This window comes from Eulemur rufifrons, chromosome 1 (genome assembly GCF_041146395.1).
Source record: "Eulemur rufifrons isolate Redbay chromosome 1, OSU_ERuf_1, whole genome shotgun sequence".
NCBI classification, from domain to species: domain Eukaryota; kingdom Metazoa; phylum Chordata; class Mammalia; order Primates; family Lemuridae; genus Eulemur; species Eulemur rufifrons.
In genome coordinates, this window is record NC_090983.1 from 31,332,793 (window position 1) to 31,353,165 (window position 20,373).

The 20,373-nt window shown below is 42.6% G+C and overlaps 1 protein-coding gene across 1 annotated transcript in view; it reads right to left on the reverse strand.

Moving 5' to 3' along the window:
• Nucleotides 1-15,515: 15,515 nt before the first annotated feature.
• Nucleotides 15,516-20,373, reverse strand: part of CASP10 (caspase 10) — a 37,350-nt gene continuing 32,492 nt past the window's right edge. Inside the window, exon 10 of the mRNA XM_069485375.1 lies at nucleotides 15,516-18,557. Within this exon, the coding sequence (XP_069341476.1) occupies nucleotides 18,404-18,557 (154 nt within the window). The 3' untranslated portion in view covers nucleotides 15,516-18,403. The remainder of the gene's footprint in view (nucleotides 18,558-20,373) is intronic.

Below are 20,373 nucleotides of genomic sequence, written 5' to 3' on the forward strand. Positions count from 1 at the left end.
TTTATCCATTCATCTGTCTAGGGACCTTTTAGGTTGTTTGCACATCTTGGCTACTGTGAAAAGTGCTGCTATGTACATGGGAGTGTACTATATTCAGAAATCAGGAAGTATGATGCCTCTAGTTTTGTACTTCTTCAAGATTGATTTAGCTATTTGTGGTCTTTTGTGGTGCCATATAAATTTTGGAGTGCTTTTTCTGTTTAAAGAATGCCTTGGGATTTTAATAGTGATTGCACTAAATCTGTAGATTGCTTTAGGTACTATTGCAATAGACTGAATGTTTGTGTGTTGTTTATGTTGAAGCCTAATCCCTAATGTGATAGTATTTGGAGGTGGGACTTTTGGGGGGTGATTAGGTCATGCAGATGGACCCCTCCTGAATAGGATTAGTGCCTTATAAAAGAGACCCCAGTGAGCTTCATCACCCCTCTACCATGTGAGGACACATTGAGGAGATGGCCATCTGTAAACAAGGACGCAGGCCCTCACTAGACACCACATCTCCTGGTGCCTTGATTTTGGACTTTCTGGCCTTCAGGATTAGGAAAATAAATTTCTGTTATTTGTAAGCCACCTAGTCTATGGAATTCTGTTTTAGCAGTTAAAATGGACTAAGGCATTATATTATATACGCACTGATTTATTTCTGAGCTTTCTCTTCTGTTCCAGTGCTCCATGCATTTGTCTTTATGCTAGTACCATAGTGTTTTGATTACTGTAGCTTTGTAATATATTTTGAAACATAATGAAGGCCTCATATGAAAAGCACACAGTTAATGTGATACTCAGTGTTGAAAGAATTTTCATATATGAACTTTATATGTTGAGGTAATTTCTTTCTATTCCTAGTTTGTTAATAGTTTTTATTAGGAAAGGGTGTTGAATGTTGTCAAGTGGTTCCTTTGCATCTATTGAAGTGATCATGTGATTTTTGTATCCTTTGCTCTGTTCATGTGGTGTTTCACATTAACTGATTTTTGTATATTAAATCATCCTTGCATCCCAGGGATGAATCCCACCTGGCCATGATGTACGATCCTTTTAATGTGCTGTTAAATTTGATTTGCAAGTATTTTGTTGAGGATTTTTGCATCTATATTCATCAGGAATATTGGCCTGTAGTTTCTTTTCCTGTGGTGAGTTTGGCCTTGGATGCTGGCTGTATTTAATGAATTTGGAAGTATTCCCTCCTCTTCAATTTTTGGAAAGGGTTTGGGAAAGACTGGCATTAATGTTTCTTTAAATGTTTGGGAGAATTCACCAGTGAAGCCATCTGGTCCTGGGCTTTCCTTTGTTTGAAAATTTGTGATTGTTGATTAAATCTCCATATTAGTTATAGGTCTATGCAGATTTTCTATTTATTCATGATTCAGTCATGCAGGTGGTATGTTTTTAGGAATTTATGCAATTCTTCTAGGTTATCTAGTTTGTTGGCGTGTAATTGTTCATAGCAGTCTTATGATCCTTTTTATTTCTGAGGTCTCAGTTGGGATACCTCCGCTTTCATTTCTGATTTTGTTTATTTGAGACTTCTCTCTTTGTTTTCTTAGTCTAGCTAATGATTTGTCAATTTTGTTTATCTTTTCAAAAAACCAACTCTTAGCTTTGTTAATTTTTTCTATTATTTTTCTATTCTCTATTTCATTTATTTCTGCTCTAATCTTTGTTATTTCCTTCCTTCTGCTAACTTTGAGCTTAGTAATTGTTGTTGATCTTCTTTTACTTATTCTCTCCTTGAGGTACAAAGTTAGGTTGTTTATTTGAGCTCTTTCTTCTTTTTTACTGTAGATGTTTATTGCAATAAACTTCCCTCTTTGTACTGCTTTTACTGCATCCCATAAGTTTTGGTATGTTGTGTTTTCATTTTCATTTGTGTCAAAGTTATTTTCTAATTTCCTCTTTGGTGTTTTTGACCTAATTTTTGTTCTTCAAGAGTGCGTTGTTTAATTTCCACATAGGTGTGTATTTTCCATCTTTCCTTCTGCCATTGGTTTTTAGTTTCATTCCATTGTGGTCAGAGAAGATACTTGGTATGATTTTAATTTCTTAAATTTGTGAAGACTTGTTTTGTGATCTAATATGTGTATACTTGAGAAGAAGTGTATTCTGCTACTGTAGGGTGGAATGTTCTGCATATTGTTGTTAGGTCCGTTTGGTCTATGATGTTGCTAAGTCCTCTGTTTCCTTATTGACCTTCTGTCTGAATGTTCTATCCATTACTTAAAGTGGGGCATTGAAGTCTTCTACTGTTTTTGTATTGCTGTTTATTTCTTCTGTCAATGTTTGTTTCATACACTTGGGTGCTCTGACATTGAGTGCCTATAATTGCTATATCTTCATGGTAGACTGATCCTTTTGTCATTAGATAATGTGCTTCTATGCCTCTTGTGGCAGTTTGTGACTTAAAGTCCATTTTGTCTGATGTAAATATAACCACTCCTGCTCTTTTAGTTACCATCTTTTTCCATGCCTGACAGGACGCATCATTATATTTCTGCTCTTCTGAAGGGGAACGATCCTAATGTTTCCCTGAAAGTAGGGGGGAAAGGAAAAGACAGAAAATAACAGAAAATATGAGTTGATAAATGGGCCTTAAAATTCTTTTCTGTCCTTGAAGACAGTGGTCCCTGGAGGAAAAGAGTGTTTGTGGGTCAAATCGGCATCCATGCACAGAATTGGTTCTGTCTGGCTTGTGAGAGATTTAGGTCTAGGCCTTACCTTCCACATGCTAGAAATGGGCCTGTCTGCAGGAACTTGGGTGCTTCAGGAATAGCTATGAACTAATTTGAGCTTGCTCATTTATAGACTCACCTCTAAGGCAGGGAAGGGGGACAATGAACAGGTAACTAGAAGGGATCATAAGTCCCCAAAATACTCTGAAAGTAGGAGCTTGCTAGTGTTGGAAAGAAGGGCAAAGGAGAGCCGGGTTTGAGGAACTTGGTTTGGCTTATCAGTAGATGTCTGTTGGCCCACACTGCATTAGAAGCTTCCAGGGACAACATCAGAAGCTTCACAGTTCTGCTGCATTACGAGCTGCCCAAGAGCAGGCTCCAGGAAGCTCGAGGTAAGGACTGCCCAACACCGCGGAGGATTCCTTTGCTTGAAAAGGGTGAAAATTGTCAAGCTGGAGGGGAAGGAGACTAAGAAAAAGCAAATTAACCCAAAGCACAATCAATCCAAGATACCTGAGAATTGAGGAGAAATGTTTTAGAAAAGTAAGCTGATAAGTATCTATACAACCTCTAAAAAGGTTTGTGATTAACCAAAATGTAAAAATCAAATCCAGTAACAACAAAAAATCCCAGAAATTAGATGAAGATACCCAACAGTTGAGGGAAAACACATTTCAGAAGAGCAAAGAGAATAAAAGTTTCAGTGTCACCTGTGCTGGGGGCAGGAGTGAATATTCTCTGAAATGATCTCATCACTTAACCCTTAGGAAATGTAAATGACATCCCATATAGTCAAGGCATATGTCTTCAAACAGAGCAAGTTCCCCACTTATTCCAAAAGACACCCCAGGCCTTCTCAGGCCTTTTTTCTGGGTCATATCAAATCCAGCTGAGCCTTAGGTCCCCGGCAACACCATGTTGTTCCCTCACCCTTTGCTCTTTTGCCCCCTTGCTATTTGTTACTGCAGCTTGGAACACTCTCTTCACTTTGACACCTCCAAAGTGCAAAGCCACAAAACAGTTACTTCCTCCAGGATGCTCACCCGGACTGCTCCAGCCTAGGGTATCACTTTTGTCCAAGTTCTTCTTGCACATTCGCCAGACACCTACAGCTGCCCTTCATTTGCCAACAAGCTGTTCTTAAAGTTTATGACAAGGTTGTTTGATGAGATTGCAAAATGCCTCTTCCCATTGCTTCCCAGGCTGGCCTTTAACCCATGTCACACCTGACGTCTAAGGCTGTTGCTTGATCATTACACAAAACTGGTACACAAACAGCTTTGGCACAGAGGCCAAAGACCACTACTCTCAACTTTAACTTCTGTCTTTCTGGGCCAGGATGAAGCCAGGAGACACAGAACCAGCCATTGATGCACAGGTAAATAAATGACTTTTCAAACCAGGATGCTGTCTTGAGGGGAGTATGTGCTTGGGAAAAGATGTGAGACCCTTGGTTTGGAGAACAAAAGAAGAAATGGGAAGAAAAAACTGTCTAAGTATCAAAATGGTTCATCAAGCTGTGCATTTATGGCTTTTTTAGTAAAGAATTTTTCAGTACCTATGTAATGTCTTACTACAAATTTTACATTTAAAAAACCAACATAACTCAGTCCAGTCTTCTGGTTTTCTATTTTTCCTCCTAGACCTGGCTACATGTTTTCATAAAGATAGAGAAGGGGCCGGGTGCAGTGGCCCGTGCCTGTAATCCTAGCACTTTGGGGGGCTGAGGCAGAGGATCATTCAAGCCCAGGAGTTTGAGGTTGCAGTGAGCTCTCATGAGGTCACTACTTTCTAGCCCAGCCAACAGAGCAAGACCCTATTCGAAATAAATAAATAAATAAGGATCACACTGGCAAAAAGAAATCTAGACACACTGAAAGATTCTGATAATGAGAACCAAAGACCAAACATTTAAGTGGGGGGTAAAAATGATTTGATATTGCTTCTCAGTTAAATTTATTCTTCACCTGAAAAATTATGCCACACCACTCTTCTTGTGTGATTGCTTGTTTCTGTGTGTGTTTGTCTGGTATTGTTTCGTACTGTAATTCAGAGGATATAATGTGCCCCGAAGGAGACCCAGGAAAGCCTTCCGGACTTATTTATTTTCTTTATCCCCTCACCACTACCCCCCACATTTCTTCATTCACCACCTGATAGATGTACCTTCCAGAATAGTAGTTCAGTAGCTGGCTTTAGTATCTTTGCCACATGAGGAAGAGCCTGGGAATTGTTGAAAACGCCAAGGCCCAGCAGTGCCGCTTAGGCTGGTTGCAAACAGACATTTCTCCCCTCAGAATTCCTTTTTGTTGCCCAGTAATTAAAACTCAGAGTTTGTTTGTCATGAGTGCCCTCATTCTCCTCCTATTTCCTTGCATTTATTAGCCAAATATGCCAGTTTGTTATATATTTCAAAATGGGCTCAGTTAATTCAGGAAAAAAAAACTTGACCGGGGTACATAGTTGTTCTCTGTGCCTCTTACCAAATAATACGGGGTCCCCCTCACCTCTCCTGCACCTCGGCTGCCCATCCAGCTGCCATCCCCACTATAGATGCTCTAGTCAAATCAGACACAAGGAACCCTGTCCAGATCCATCCTCTCTCCGACCCACACAGACAATTAAATCTTAGGAACCTGGTTCAACATTTTGATATTAAAATTTTTACAAAAGTATTACATATTCACCTCAAATAACTTTGAAATGCCAAAAGCATAATAGAAAATACGGTATTCAGCCGCAATCTCTCTTTACCCATAGTCATCATTTTTGTCTGTGCATCGCAATTATTGGATCACAATGTGCATAGAGTTTGTGTCATCTTTCTCCCTGACTTTCATCCCAGCCTCATTTCCATCTACCCTCCTTTAAAGACTAACCCTGAGCCCGTCCACCTTGTTCCTTCTGTCACCTGCCTGAGCCCCATCTGTTTGACCTGATCAGAAAAATTTTCAATAAAATTGTCATGTTGACTTGCTGCCCTCTGGTGGGGTTTTTTTTTTTCCAGGCATTTACAACACTGTGGAATTCACTCTGGCAATGACCACTGACATAGAATACCTCTGGTTCTTGGGTATAATTCTCCCTCTGGGAGGATCAGATATCCGATTTCATAGGGACAGGAATTTGTTATTGGCCTGGACAACAGGGAAATGTCTATAAAATCCCCAAGTATTTGGAAACTAAATAGCACACTTCTAAAGAATCCAGGGGTCAAAAAAAAAAAAAAAAAATGAGAAGAAAATTAGGTCATCTTTTGAACTGAATTGAAAACAAAACATATGAAAATTTCTGGGATGCCACTAAAGCAGTATCTATGGGGCAATTTATAGCACTAAAAAGAGCCTATAAGGTGCAGGGGGTGGGAGGGGCAGGACAGGATTCAAGGGGCATAAGGAATATTTTGGAGGTCAGAAATGTGTTCATTATCCTCACTGTGGTGATAGTTTCAGAGGTATACATATAGTCACACATCACTGAATGACAGGGGTATGTTCTGAGAAATGCACTGTTAGGCGATGTTGTCATGCAAACATCACAGAGTGCACTTACACAAACCTAGGTTAGAGCCCACCACACACCTAGGCTATGTGGAATAGCCTATTGTTCCCAGGCTACAAACCTGTATAGTATGTTACGGTACTGAATACTGTAGGCAATTGTAACACAATAGTAAGTATCTGTGTGTCTAAACACATCCAAATACAGAGTAGGTATAGTAAATATACAGTGTTATAATCTTATGAAACCACCATAGTATACGTAATCTGTCATTGTCCAAAACATTGTTATGTAGCACATGACTATATATGTGTGTACGTGTGTCATTTATATGTCAGACGTATCTCAAATCTTACCAAATCATACACTTTAAGTGCATGCCACTTGTTGTATATCAATTGTGACTCAGCAAAGCTGTTTTAAAGAGACATGTGCCTAGTGGCCACACTATTGGGCAGTACAGTTCAAGTGCAACCATTAAAAGAATACTTAAAGAATGCATAATTAACAAGCTAATAAAGAGGTAGGATAAACTTTTAAAACATTTAATTCACCTAAAGGAATTCAAGAAAGTAGAGAAAAGTAAACTGATGCCATAAATAGAAAACTAGAGTTAGTAGATTGAGGCCCAATTATATCAATAATTGCATTGAATGAAAATGGACTAAATATTATAATTTTAAGAAAAAGTCTTACCAGGGTATTTTTTTTAAAAAGCTGAATAATGCACCACTTACAGCAGACACATTTCAAATGTAAAGACACTAAAACACTTAAAGTATAAGGATGGAAAAACATGTACCAAGTGATATCATTATATGAATCTCACACAAAGCAGACATAAAGCAAAAATGATGACAATTAAAATAAGAAAAAGACAATCTTAGTGTGAGATATGTATGTACCTCTCCTGGTAACTGATAGAACAGACAGAAAAGCAGTAGAACTATAGAAGATTTAAACAACACAATTAATGACCTGACCTAAACAACATAAGATCGATTAATCAAGTGACAAAAGTATAAGTATGTTGTATACAGTTTGAGACATAATAAAGATTTATTAATATTAGTGAGGACAGCGTATGGTTTTCCCTAATGCAAGAGAATTATAAGAAGAATAACTTTTCACTATGTGATTATTTGCTGTTGTTTAGTGTTGTCTATGCATCACTCGGTACCCCTGTGGTTCCTCCACAGTTGTGGGGTCCCACACTGCCGAAGGACAATGCATTAGCTCACAGCACAGGTCTGGGGAACGTGGCTAAACACTGCCCCCTCCACACATACTCAGCCAGCAGGGAGCAATCAGGGACTAATGACCAAAGGAAGGTGGAGAGGTCCCGATGGGCACCTGCTTGTCAGCCCTCTGGTGTCTGGACAGAGCATGGGAGCAGCGTGAACCACTTCACTTCCCCCAAAACCTCCTCTGCAAATTCCAGGCGTACCTCAATATTCCTGAAACCTGGGTGCTCAGGCTGCCGACACCCCAGCCCACACGGCCTGAAAGCGGATGCACCAGGCTGTTCCTGGAAGGCGGGAGAAATGATGCTCAGTAGAAGCCAATGTCAGCACCTCTGGCTGGGCCCTTGCTTTACGGACGTCTTGACCAGCAGCCCACAGCCCACAGCAATTAAAGTTGCTATCAGCCCGCAGGGTCAGCCTTCCAGAAGCAGCCAGTTGGGGAAAGGCAATGCCATGCTTTCACTCTGGAAAGCAGCGTGGTATGGCCAGCTGGGACTTGAGTATCAGCCAGATCTGGATTCAAATCCTGGCTCTGCCTCTCACTTGCTGAGGAATCTAGACACCTTCCTTTGCTTCACTGAGCTACAGTCTCTTCATGCGGAAAATGACCGCTTAACAAAGCTGCTGAACATCTGCAGTGCTTACGTGTGACATGAGACATGTATTACCTCACAGACAGCAGGTGCTCCACAAATGCTAACTCCCTTCCCCGGTATTCCCCAGGCCGCCATGCGCCACCCTCTTCCTGGAGCTGTTGGGGTGGCAGGGCGGGCAGGAAGCTCGGTGTAAACATCCAGCCTTCAGACCCGCCCGGACACACGGGCCACCAGAAACCAACGGCTCCGAGCATGTGACTCACCTCCTTCCACCCTTTGCTCAGGCCGTGCCACTCCCCGCATGCCACTCCTTCGGTCACTGCAGAAAACGTCGTTTCTCAGAAGCTTGTTTCTTACTGCTTGGCCCTGTGAGTTGTCATTTATAAATTATTTTAGTTTCTTCTTTGAAAAATAAAAAAAAAAAAATCAACCCAACCCATACATATAGTAATAAAATTAAAAAGCAGTAGTTTTGTCACTGTATTTATTTCTTTATTTGAAGAACTGATTAAAAAGTGATAAACCCCTCCCATGGCCTTTTCAATGCTTCCTTGAGGGCAGCACTGTTAGCCTTTTGATTTTTTCTGGCTTTTTTTCTAGGCCTATAAAGACATAATTCTTCCTCTGCCACTTACTAGCTGTGTGACCTTGGGCAAGTTAACATCTCAGTGTTTCTGCCTCCTCATTCACGAAGCAAAGATAATAACAATTCCTGCATTTGAGGGTTACTGTGAGAACCAAATGAGTTAATACATGCAAAATGCTTAGAACAGCTCCTGGCATGCAGAGTACATACATAATAAATGTGAAAATATATTGTTATAATTTATGCACATACACCATTTTGTTTACAAAAGCAGGGCCAATGTACTGTGCCAGTATCAGTCATGGTATTGCCTCTCCGCTGCAAATTCACTCTTCTCTGTCCTGCTTGATGACTCTGTAGCCACACCCTACAAAAAGACCCCTTTGCCAGCTGGCACAATCTCAGGCTTTGTCAGTAGGAGGCGCTGCAGGGCCAGTGCAAGACCTGGCAGAAAAGGGTTTCTCTTCCTGGTTCTGCTGCTGTTTTTCCTACTCCTGTGGCATGGCAGCCAGTGGCTTTCAGGAGACCCAGTGGTGTTCCCCCTCAAGGACTGTAGCAGCCCCCCCAGTGGGCAGCTTCCTGCTCACCAGTCCCCACTTGCTGACTGCAGACAAGCTCAGGCCATGTCACCCCAGTCAACTTCTCTACCATCACTGGGCTCCGATCCCATCTTCAACCAGTTCTGATTCTCAGCATTGGTCGCTTGGGTGGAGTCTCCCCAGTCTGTTCCTTCCTTGCTACTCTCCCTCAGCCCCCGAGGCAGTAGCTGCTCCCTATATTAGCTGCTCCTGGATTCTTTACAGCGCCCTTGAAACTTTAGTAGGGAACCGTCTTTCACTCATTAATAACTCCATTAAATTTTCCCTTTCAAATTACTGGTGTGGTTCCATCTCTAACTGGACCCAACTGAGATATACATAGTCCCAATTCCCTGTCTTAATTCATGCCTATTACGTCATTGGATAGCTTGTAAAATGTATTAACAGTTTTCCTACGTAAAGGAATGTGGGGAGTTTCCAATTTGAGACTATTATACACTGTGCAGTAGTAAACCTGTTTTTATCCACCTGACTATTTCTGAAGGAAAAAATTCCTGGAAGAAGAGTGACGTGCTGTCCTAGAGTTGTGCGATTAAATCTTGGAAAAATTCGAAATTGTTCTCCCTATAAGGCTGCACTGATTTATATTTCCAAAATGGTAGATAAGAGCAGCCCCTTCCAACACCCTCAGCAATCTTTTCTTCCCTAACATGTACTAATCTTAGGGGTAGTATCTCATCCTATCCGTTTCTTTTGGTATCTCCTTAGTAATTGAACACCTTTTCATAACTTCATTGTCCATCTATACCTCTTCTGTGAAACACTTGTTCATATGCGTACTTCAATTTTTCGTTGGACTCTTTGTCACTTTTTTTTCTGATTCATGAAAATTCTTTGTTGGTTCATTCCAAAAAGGATGCTTAGTTTCACAAATTTTATCAGGGGCCTTCATCTTTAGATACTTATGTAGTAAATATTTTCTCCTGATTCATTCCGTGTCTTTTTTATTATTGTGATAAAACAGACATAAAGTAAAATCTACCCTTTTCACAATTTTTGTGTGTACTGTTCAGTGGCATCGAGTACACTAATATTTTTGGTTGTGCAATCACCACCCCATCCATCTTCCAAAACTTCACTGTATGTCTTCCGATGTAATTTTTTTATGTTAGATTATATAGAAGTTTTACATTCAGATTTATCAACTTTTTCCTTTATGATTTCTGGCTTATGTGTCTTGCTTAGGGAAACTTTTACTGGTCTTTTATCGGCTATATTTTCTTTTAATACCTTTCTGCTTTTAACATTTATATCTTTAAACCATTTGGAATTTTGTGCTTGTGCGAGTGGTCTGAGGAAGGCTTCTAACTTTGCTTTCTTGTTGTTGGAAAGACAATTGTCCTAACCTTTTTTTTTAAATCCATCTTTACTTGATTGTTTTGTTATGTCACCTTTGCCAAAAAAGTATCTTCTCTCTCCAACCAGATTGTCATTTCCTGGAGGAGAGGGACATTTCTCACATCCCTACGTTTCCTCCTTACCTGGTACATGGCAGAACTTAGTACATGTTGGTTGGTGGCGTGACTAGTAGGAAGCTGAATGGGAAGTACTAATAGCACATTTCTAGTGAAATGAAGCAGCAGGTGTCAGAATTCAGAATAAGTGAAAGCTGTTCCACAATTCAAGAATAGATGTCTGTGCTTTGTGTTTGTGTTTTAATTACTAGACAATCTAGCTCATCCCTTTGTGCGAAGCACTGTCTTAGGTTGCAGTGTAGGAAACAAAGTCTGGGTACGATATTATTTCTGCCCTTATGGGGTTTGCAAGACCTCAGTGCCCATCAGTAGGAGCTATTTAGATCGTGGATGATTCACGCATACAAGGGCACTCTAGCAGTCATGAAAACATATAGATCAAGGAGACCTATATGTTCTGCTATGGAACAGTCTCTGAAATACGTTCAGCGAGCTAACCAACGTGCAGAACAATGTGCAGCATTGGTGGGCCGGGAAGAGGGGGAAGAACACAGATACACATACGGTTATATAAGAATAAAATATTTCTAAAGTGTGTTCAAAACATTGGAAACAATAATTATGTCCATGGAAGGAACTGAAGGTTGAGGGGACAATGTGAAATTCACTTTTTCCCGTGGACTCTTTTGTACTGTTTGAATTGTTTCACCACTTCCTTGTATTAAATTTCTAAATAAAGAAAATGGGAATTGTAGATGTATGTTTACCACGTAACGGGAGAGACACACACATACAGTAAGAGAGCAGAAGAGTACCAAGTTCAGAGGTCTCAACTCTGTGGCTCCAAGACAGGCAGGTGGCACTATAAAGACCCAGGTTCCGGTCTTGCTCCAGGGCGTTGCTGGTATCTGGGGTGCAGCTGCTGGGTGCACAGAGGAGCAAGCCTCTGGAAACAACTAGAAAACACCGCTGCACACAGGCATGGGGGGCAAGGTATCTGCTCAGAAGGGGCCATGGGAAGGACGTTGTTGAGATCTGAGTCTGCTTAGTGCCCCCACGCTGTTCTCTTCCTGCCCCTGGTTTAGTTTCATTGTCCTTTCCAGAAACTTCAACCACCGACCAAACACAAAGAACAATAAAAGGGCGAACTTGGCTGAGTGAATTTGTCACATGCAGAGACCCCAGATTCAGGGAGTCAGTGCTAGGGACGTGGGGAGTTTGGACATTGGCCTGACTTTTGTACACACAGCTGTACTTTCAATTACTGGCAGAATGACTCACCTTTCTCGTCAGTAATAGAACTATTCTTATATTTGTTCAGTCTTCAACCTAAGCCAAGCCCATTTCTGACAGGCCTGAAACTGTTAACGAAGTTGACTTGTCCTTGATGTCTCCGGATGGTAACTTGAATGGAGAGGCCGTGGCTCCCATCATTAGGACTAGGGCTGGGGTGCAAAATACCCTGCATAGACCTGCCCTCTATCCCTTAGGAAATATTTTCTCGAGACCAGTATAGTGTAGACAGGAAGGACAGGCCCCTGGAGATCTGCCAAATAGAGTTCAAGTCTCGTTCCTCCCACTTTCTAGCAGTGTGACCTTGTTTATCACTTAGCTTCTCTCTGTCACTTCCATGGGGTTCATCATTTTTAGCAAGAGCAGGTGGCTAGACCCAAGGGCTGGGGTTGTAACTTGGCAGAAGCAAGAAGCCCCAAGGCAAGATGGGCTCACTGTTCCCTCGCAATGTGGCCGGACTGAGGATTCAGGAAGGCATGGGTCGGGGTGAGGATTCTTACTCGAATATTCCCCCAGCCCTAGTAGAAAGATCTTCTTGTAGTTTTTAAAGATCTTTTTGAAGGTTTTTCAAGTGGTCAAATAGCAGACTGATCCAATACAGCACTGAGCTGCTGATTGTGCGTGCGGAGCTAAGGAATGTCAACTGCAATTGGGGCGGGGGGTGTCACAGATGAAGATAGCTGAGTCAGCAGAGGAAGCTCTTAACTTACACAGATTTATCAGAAATAGGTTCCTCACCCTCAGAAGCGTCACAAGGGAGTTTCCCATCTGCAGGCTTACTTCCTGCTCCAGACTAGATGTCTGGAATGATGATTAGTTTGTAACAAATATGGCTCAGGGCTATAAAGTGTCATTGCCCCTTGGCAGTGCTATTTATATTTTCACCACAGAAATCACCAGCACCAAAAATATAGATATGAGCTGGGTAGAGAAACATACCCTGTCCCAAAGAAGAGGGCAAAACCACCCTCCACACCCTACGTGGCCAGGTGTTCAATGATGCACCAAACCAAGAAATCACCCAATCTGGTGGCCATATTACATTAATCAGCATCAACACGAAAAAAAGATTTAAGAAGAAAGAGGATACCCACACATCCGGCACTCAGGTGATGAAATAAGACACGACCGATGCATCTGAAGCCCCTGTACTTCCTCCCCTTTGCGTCCCTCTGTCCCCAAACCCCAACTCCATCCCAGGCAACCACTACTCTAAACTCCTTGTTTATCACCACTGTGGATCTCTGTATTGGTACAATATACATATAGGACTCGTGTGTTTTTAACATTGTATAAAATGTTATACAGACAGAAAATATTTTTGCCGTTTTTTTGTTTTTTTTTTTTCCTCCAGGCCATTCTCTCTATTACAGTCTGGGAGGAAGAGGGATGTTGAGAAAGCCGGAGAGGGAAGCGGTGTGTCAGCAGTGGCCCCTGCAGAAGGGGAAGGGTCGGCTTTTGAGAATGGCGCAGGCACCCACAGGAGAAAAAGCAGCGAGCAAGGGGCCAAGCACAGGCCGGTCAGCAGGCTTGGTGGTGGAGGGCGGAAAGGTCTTCTGATCACTTCCCTTAGTGAGATGAGCAAGACCAGTGAGATGAGCGAGACCGTGGAAGGAAAGTGAGGAGCGTGGACAGCGATAGAGGTCTGAGGAGACAAAAGAAGGCGCGAAACTGTGAGAGTGCCAAACGGTGACATAACTAGGGAAACATCACAGCAGCGCCAAAACCACTGACAGCCTATTGGCAGTTTGTGGTCATCGGTTTTAATGTATTCTCAACGTGGTGAGTCTTCCCACCAGCCACACCCAGGAATTCCGGTACAAACTTGGAGTAGGTGGACGCTTGGTATCAACCGGAGTTGGAATTCTGCCACCTGAGTGGGACTGAGGGAAAGGCCCGGTGTTGAGGCCGGTGCTGGAGAGCGAGCTGACTGATCTCCAAGCCTGGGGAAGAGGGAGTGAGGGGCAGGGTGGACGCTGGAGAGGGTAGATGGGGGCAACCAACTAACCGGGGCCCCAGTGGCACCGGCACCAGAGGGTCTGCAGGGAGCATCCTAGGAGAAGGGAAAGATTGGAGGTGGTTGTCCGGGATGGGCAGGCTTGAAACTGAGACTTGGGCGGAAGTCCAGATGTCAGTAATGACAAAGTATACTGGGTGCATGACTGGGGCACATGGAGTAAGGTCAGCTCACAGGACGGGCATGGGTAAGCTTGGGGATAGATGCAGAGCGAAGCAATGGGTAAATACATACCAAATGGAGTTACGAATGAACATGCTCTTCCTCATGTGTTCTCGTACTTCCCAAATATCCCACAATGAGCACACATGACTATGTAGTCAGAAAAAGGGTTATGAAATAGAATCAAGGACATTACTCAAAGGTAAAAATTAAAAAAATTCTTTTTTATTAGTAAGTTAATTTCTATATTTACAAGAATCCAGTCCACAAAGCTCATAAAGTTATTTCCATTCCAGAATTGTAGCAGGATATCTGAAACATCGTACAGAGTCATTTAAAATGAGACTAAATGAGAGAGATGTCTCATAGTGTTACATGGCTGGGTACCTTCCTGACAGTGCTTTTATACATATATTTGTTTTTGTTGCATGTGCATTAAGAAACCCTGGCGTGATCTATGGGATAAAGAGGCGGGAGGACTAAGGAAATGGTGGATAGAATTGGGGGCAAGGCTTTTCTCGAATACCTTTGAGTATTTTCTTATCTTTGAACAATGTAAAGATATTACCTACTCAAAATTATATTAATACACTTTCAACTTTTTAATAGAAAAATCTTCTTTTAAAAATTCAGACTTGTAAAATTTATGTTATGAAATGGTTGTTTGCAATGCCAAATGAGTCCTGTTTTAAACAGGGAAATTCCCCTACTACTTTTTTAAAAAGGATGCCATTTTTAAAAATTTTGTAAAGGGTTCCATTCAAAAAAAACAAAATCAAAAATTTACCTCCTATTCAAAGAGAATGAATGTGTTGCTACATTCTCATGACACACTTAAGAGCAAACTGCAGATTTTCAGCAAAACCCAGACCCTACCAGAAAAAAAGTTAAATGATTTGTCACATATCCAGCCTGAGCGAGAGCAAGACCCCATCCCTACTAAAAATAGAAAAAGTTAGCCGGGCACGGTGATGCGCTCCCATAGTCCCAGCTACTTGGGAGGCTGAGGCAGGAGGATCACTTGAGCCCAGGAGTTTGAGGTTGTAGGGAACTACAACGACACTACTGCACTCTAGCCCTGGTGGCAGACTAAGACTCTGTCTCAAAACAAAGAAAAAGAAAAGAAAAAATTAACTTCAACCTTTGTACGTTGAGCAAAACTAGCAGACTACATAGGTAGGAACTTCACTCAATCTTTTCCTTCATAAATGTCTGGGCATACAATGGATGTAGCCATTGCCAAATAGCTGTGATCAAACCCCCTATTATTCCTGGACTCAAAATTTACACACACACACACACACACACACAAACACTTAAATACAGACAAGTATGTTTTAGACATCGTAGACGGTACGCATAAACAAGTGTGCACATGCCCTGCCTGGGAGACGTGAGTCAAGGGTGATTGCACTCCTGCTATCTGTATGTATCCATGACTCACAGCCACAAATGTGCAGGGAGCCCTACAGAGCTTGCTGGAGGCCTCTAAAAACAATGTTCCTGACTCTAAAATTTAACCTTGCACGAGCACTAAGTTAAGCAAAATAGTAACATGAGACAGACTACAGGCCCAAAACTTAAACATCAAACTCCACATATTCCTGATGAAGAGATTTCATCAACAGTGTTTTGTCTGGCTCAAGCCTGTAATCCTAGCACTCTGGGAGGCCAAGGCGGGAAGATCGCTTGAGGTCAGGAGTTCACGACCAGCCTGACCAAGAGCAAGACCCCGTCTCTACTAAATAGAAAGAAATAAGCTGGACAACCAAAATATATAGAAAAAATGAGCCAGGCACGGTGGCACATGCCTGTAGTCCCAGCTACTCGGGAGGCTGAGGCAGGAGGATTGCCTGGGCCCAGGAGTTTGAGGTTGCTGTGAGCTAGGCTGATGCCATGGCACTCTAGCCTGGGCAACAGAGTCAGTCTCTGTCTCAAAAAAAAAAAAATTTAAAAATTAAAAATAAATAAAAATACAGTGTTTTTTCCAACAGAACTCAGAGCCAAGGGCTGGCCGCCTGCTGCGGACACCATGAACCAGTGAGGGGAGAATCAGCTCTTCCCTCAGAGGATGCACGTGGGAGGCACCGCCAGTGTTGAGCTGCTGCTAATACAGTCAGCCGGAATAAGGAGCAAAGGAATTCAAGCCCTGTTACTTCCGTTGAGGGTACTGCCACAAGACCCTGTCACCTAAAGGCCTTCTACGCACCTCCACACAAGTAGATTTAAATGGCTATACATATAACACGTTCTCCTTCATCTTTCCAACAGCTAACATTTTCTCTGCAGATAAGGCTGAAAACCCTAGCTTGACGTAGTGTCTCAGAGCAAGGGAGTGGAGGGGTGAAATGGAAACCCAAGGCTCTGACCCTCAGACCCTTTGCTCCTTCCTGTGCACCTTGCCACCCTTCCTGAGCAGAGGAGTGTTCAATGGCCAAAGGCTTATGTATTCAACCGGACAAAGACCGTGACCACCAGCTGTTAGCCCTGATTTGCATGCACGATGGCTTGAGAAGATCATCCTGACACATGCATTAGACTTATTTCCTCAGTCAAGCTGCATTCAAATCCACGTGGTGACCAGCTATATTATAACAGGTTCTTATGAATCCTTCTTACAGCAAATTTACAGTAAATGAATTTGACTTCCACATAAATCAAGTCAGACAACTCTGAGAGTTATTTTTCTTCATCCCTTGGCATCTTTTATGAGCACCTGCGTATCCAAGGGAACGTTCACGAGGTCCTGTGATGTGCCGTGGCGTTCCAGTTCACGTAAGTGGGAAATAAAACCCCGTAAGCAATGACTGGCTGGAGGACTGTGAGCAAGTTGCTGTACCTCCCTGGGCCTCAGCTTCCTCATCTAGAAATGAAGGCCTCACCCAAAGGACTTTCAACCACCCACCGAAGTCTAAGCTCTAAGGATTCAAAATGTGGTTTCAGGAATTAAAAAGAAAAAGTTCCTCTTGAAATAAAAAGAAAGCTCAAGTACATAAAATTGTTCAAAAGCCTTGATTTAAAAAGTATCAAGGCAGGGTAAGGTGGCTCACGCTGTAATCCTAGCACTTTGGGAGGCCGAGTTAGAGGTTCAGTGAGCTATGATGACACCCCTGTGCTCTAGCCTGGGTGACAGAGCAAGATGTGTCTCAAACAAACAAACAAACAAACACCAATGATTCCATACAGAGCCAGTCCCTCAAGGAAGCCAGGCATTTCTCCGGCCAAGAAGAGCCCAGTGATCCTTGTGAACAGCTTCAGTCCCTGAGGCAGCCTCCTTCCTCATCCCTTGGGCCAGAGGAGCAAAGTGTGTTAGTGACAAGGTGGGGCCGTTGACTGCAATCCACACAGCGCAGCTGCAAATCCTGGGAATATCCAGCCAAGAGAAAGGTGCTGCTCTGGACACAGTCCTGACTCAAGCTTGTCTGAAGCCTGCGCTACCCATTTGTGGGTTTCCAGGTAAAAGAGGCAATAAATTCCCTTTTTTGCTTTAGTGAGTTTGAGTTCGGTGTCCTGTCACCGGCACCAGAAAGGTTCTGAGCAACACAGAATTTGACTTTACAAAGTCTCCACTCCAGAACAGCTGAGTGTGTCTCTCTTCACACTGAGCCACCTTCTTCCTAGAGCCAAACCTGCCCCCATCCGAAGAGAAACAGCTTGAACCCCAGAAACCCAAGAAAAGGCCACAGATATGTAAACCAAGGAAAAATATTCTCTCGTCAGGATGCACACCCAACCCAAGAAAAACAGCTCCTGCATGAGCACCATCCTTACATTAAAGCAGGCAGTGGGGTGAGCACAGACCAAATTTTCACTTCCTAGATGTGCAAAAGAGAAGCCTTAGGAAGGGGGACAGCAGAGGGAGGTGAGTGGAATGTGGCCTCATAGTCCCACGTACAAGGCCATGCAGAGGGGACACAGAACTATAACTAAGGTGGGGGGCTGTGCAGAGAGGAAATCTAAGCTCAGTCTAGGCTATGAATGGTGGTTCTTTGAGCTCAAAGGAATCTTAAAATAATCGTGGTTCCACTTTGCATTTCACAGATATGTAAACCGAGGCCAAGGATTCTCTCTTCAGGGTACACACCCCAAACCAACGCAACAATCCAAGTCTTCAAAAAAGAAAGTTTTCTAACATTTAGACTTGTCAAAAGAAAAGGAAAAAACAGAATTGACTGTGTCTGAAAACAAGGTGGTTCCTGTCACTAGAAGCACAGGTGAGACCAGCTCACCGCCCCCCACTGGTTTCTGTGCTGGGTGGGAGGTTGCAGGACAAAGCCACAGGTTCCTTTCAAGTCTGGCAGCCGATGAAGACTCTCTGCTACCACTGAGGTGCTCTGGGTGGCACAGGGAATACTACTTTTTTCCTTAGTGTGTTGGCAAACTGGGGCATCTGTTTCTTTATTCCATGGATGTCTGCTTGTTGACTCACATCACGGTTGACAACAGTGAGGATGGATAAGATGTCTTCTTGGCTGCAGAGAGAGAGGAAAATTTTTCTCAATCAGAAGGTAAAAACCACACACTAGGTCTTAGAAAGATACCAGACACCATGTACCAGGTCTTAGATAAATATGTGGCAGATACCATGTTACACTAATAATGCCCTCTTTATTCTTGGTTTTGGGAGAGACACAAAGATAAACATGACACTTAAAACACTTAGAGTACAGACATAAATCATTGACCAAAGATGGCATATACACAATATCCACAATATAAGGCACAATGTGATCAACTCCATATGAAAAGTAGGTAAAGTTCCATCGCAAGTTCAGAGAAAGCATGTCTGCTTGGAAGGAAGAGAGAAGGCTTCATGGAGGAGGGAGCACTTGAGCCTGGGCTTGCAGGACAAATAGCATTGACCAGAACGTTCTGGGGGTGGGCGATGCGTATCACTGGAAGCAAACATGGGCTCTGGAGATAGACTCAATTTTGAATTGTGGCTCCATTGCTCGCTATTGTGTAGTCTTAGGCAGGTTACTTACTTTTCAGAGCCTCAGTTTTCACAGCTCTAAATGGGGACCATGGTAATCCCAATCTTAGAGATTACCATGAGAATTAAATGACATATTTCAGGTAAAGCACTTAGAACATTGGCTACACTATTCCATTAACCATAATTTTTAGTATTATTATTGCTACTATCCTCCTCCTCATCATCATTTTTCTTTTCTTTTTCTTTTTCTTTTTTTTGGAGACAGAGTCTCCCTCTGTCACCCCAGGTAGAATGTAGTGGTGTCATCATAGCTCACCGTAACCTCAAACTCCTGGGCTCAATCCATCCTCCTGCCTCAGCCTCCTGACTAGCTGGGACCACAGACATGCACCACCACACCTGGCTGAGTTTTCTATTTTTGGTAGTGATGAGGTCTTGCCCTTGCTCAAGCTGTTTGTGAACTTCTGAGCTCAAGCTATCCATCTGCCTCGGCCTCCCAGAGTGCTAGGATGACATGCGAGAGCCACCGCGCCTGGCCCAGCCCATTACCATCGTTTTTCAGGTGGGGGATGCAGGCCCTGCCTGGCTCTCCATCCCTGCATCCTGCTTTTGCACTAGCTGTTCTCTCTGTTCCCCAATCTTCCTGTGGCTAATCCCTTCTCATCACGTAGTTTCACCTGAAATATTACCTCCACCAAGAAGACTTTTCAAGTGGTCCCCAACTCATTCTCTATATAATTATATCATGATCCTGTTTTGATACGTTCATAGCAGTTATCACTTCCTGAAATTGTCTTATTAATTTAAATATTAAATACTGAAAACCATAAAACATTGATGAAAGAAATTGAAGGGGATGCTAAAAAATATTCATGGATTAGAAAAATTAATCTTGTTAAAACAGCCATACTACCCAAGTATTCTATAGATTTAATGCAATCCCTATCAAAATACCAATGACAAGCCAGGTGTAATGATGCGCCTGAAGTCCCAGCTACTCAGGAGGCTGAGGGGAACAATCATTTGAGCCTAGGAGCTTGAGGCCAGCCTGGGGAACAAAGTGAGACCCTACCTCTTCACAGAAATAGAAAACACTATCTTAAAATTCATATGGAACCACAAAAGACCTCAAGCAGCAAAAGCAATTCTGAGCAAAAAGAACAAGGCTGGAGGTATCACATTATCTGACTTTAAAATATACTACAAAGCTATAGTAAACAAAACAGCATGGTACTGGCATAAAAACAGATACATAGACCAATGGAAAAGAATAGAAAGCTGAGAAATAAATTCACATACCTACAGCCAATTTTGACAAAGATGCCTAGAACACACATTGAGGGAAAGACAGT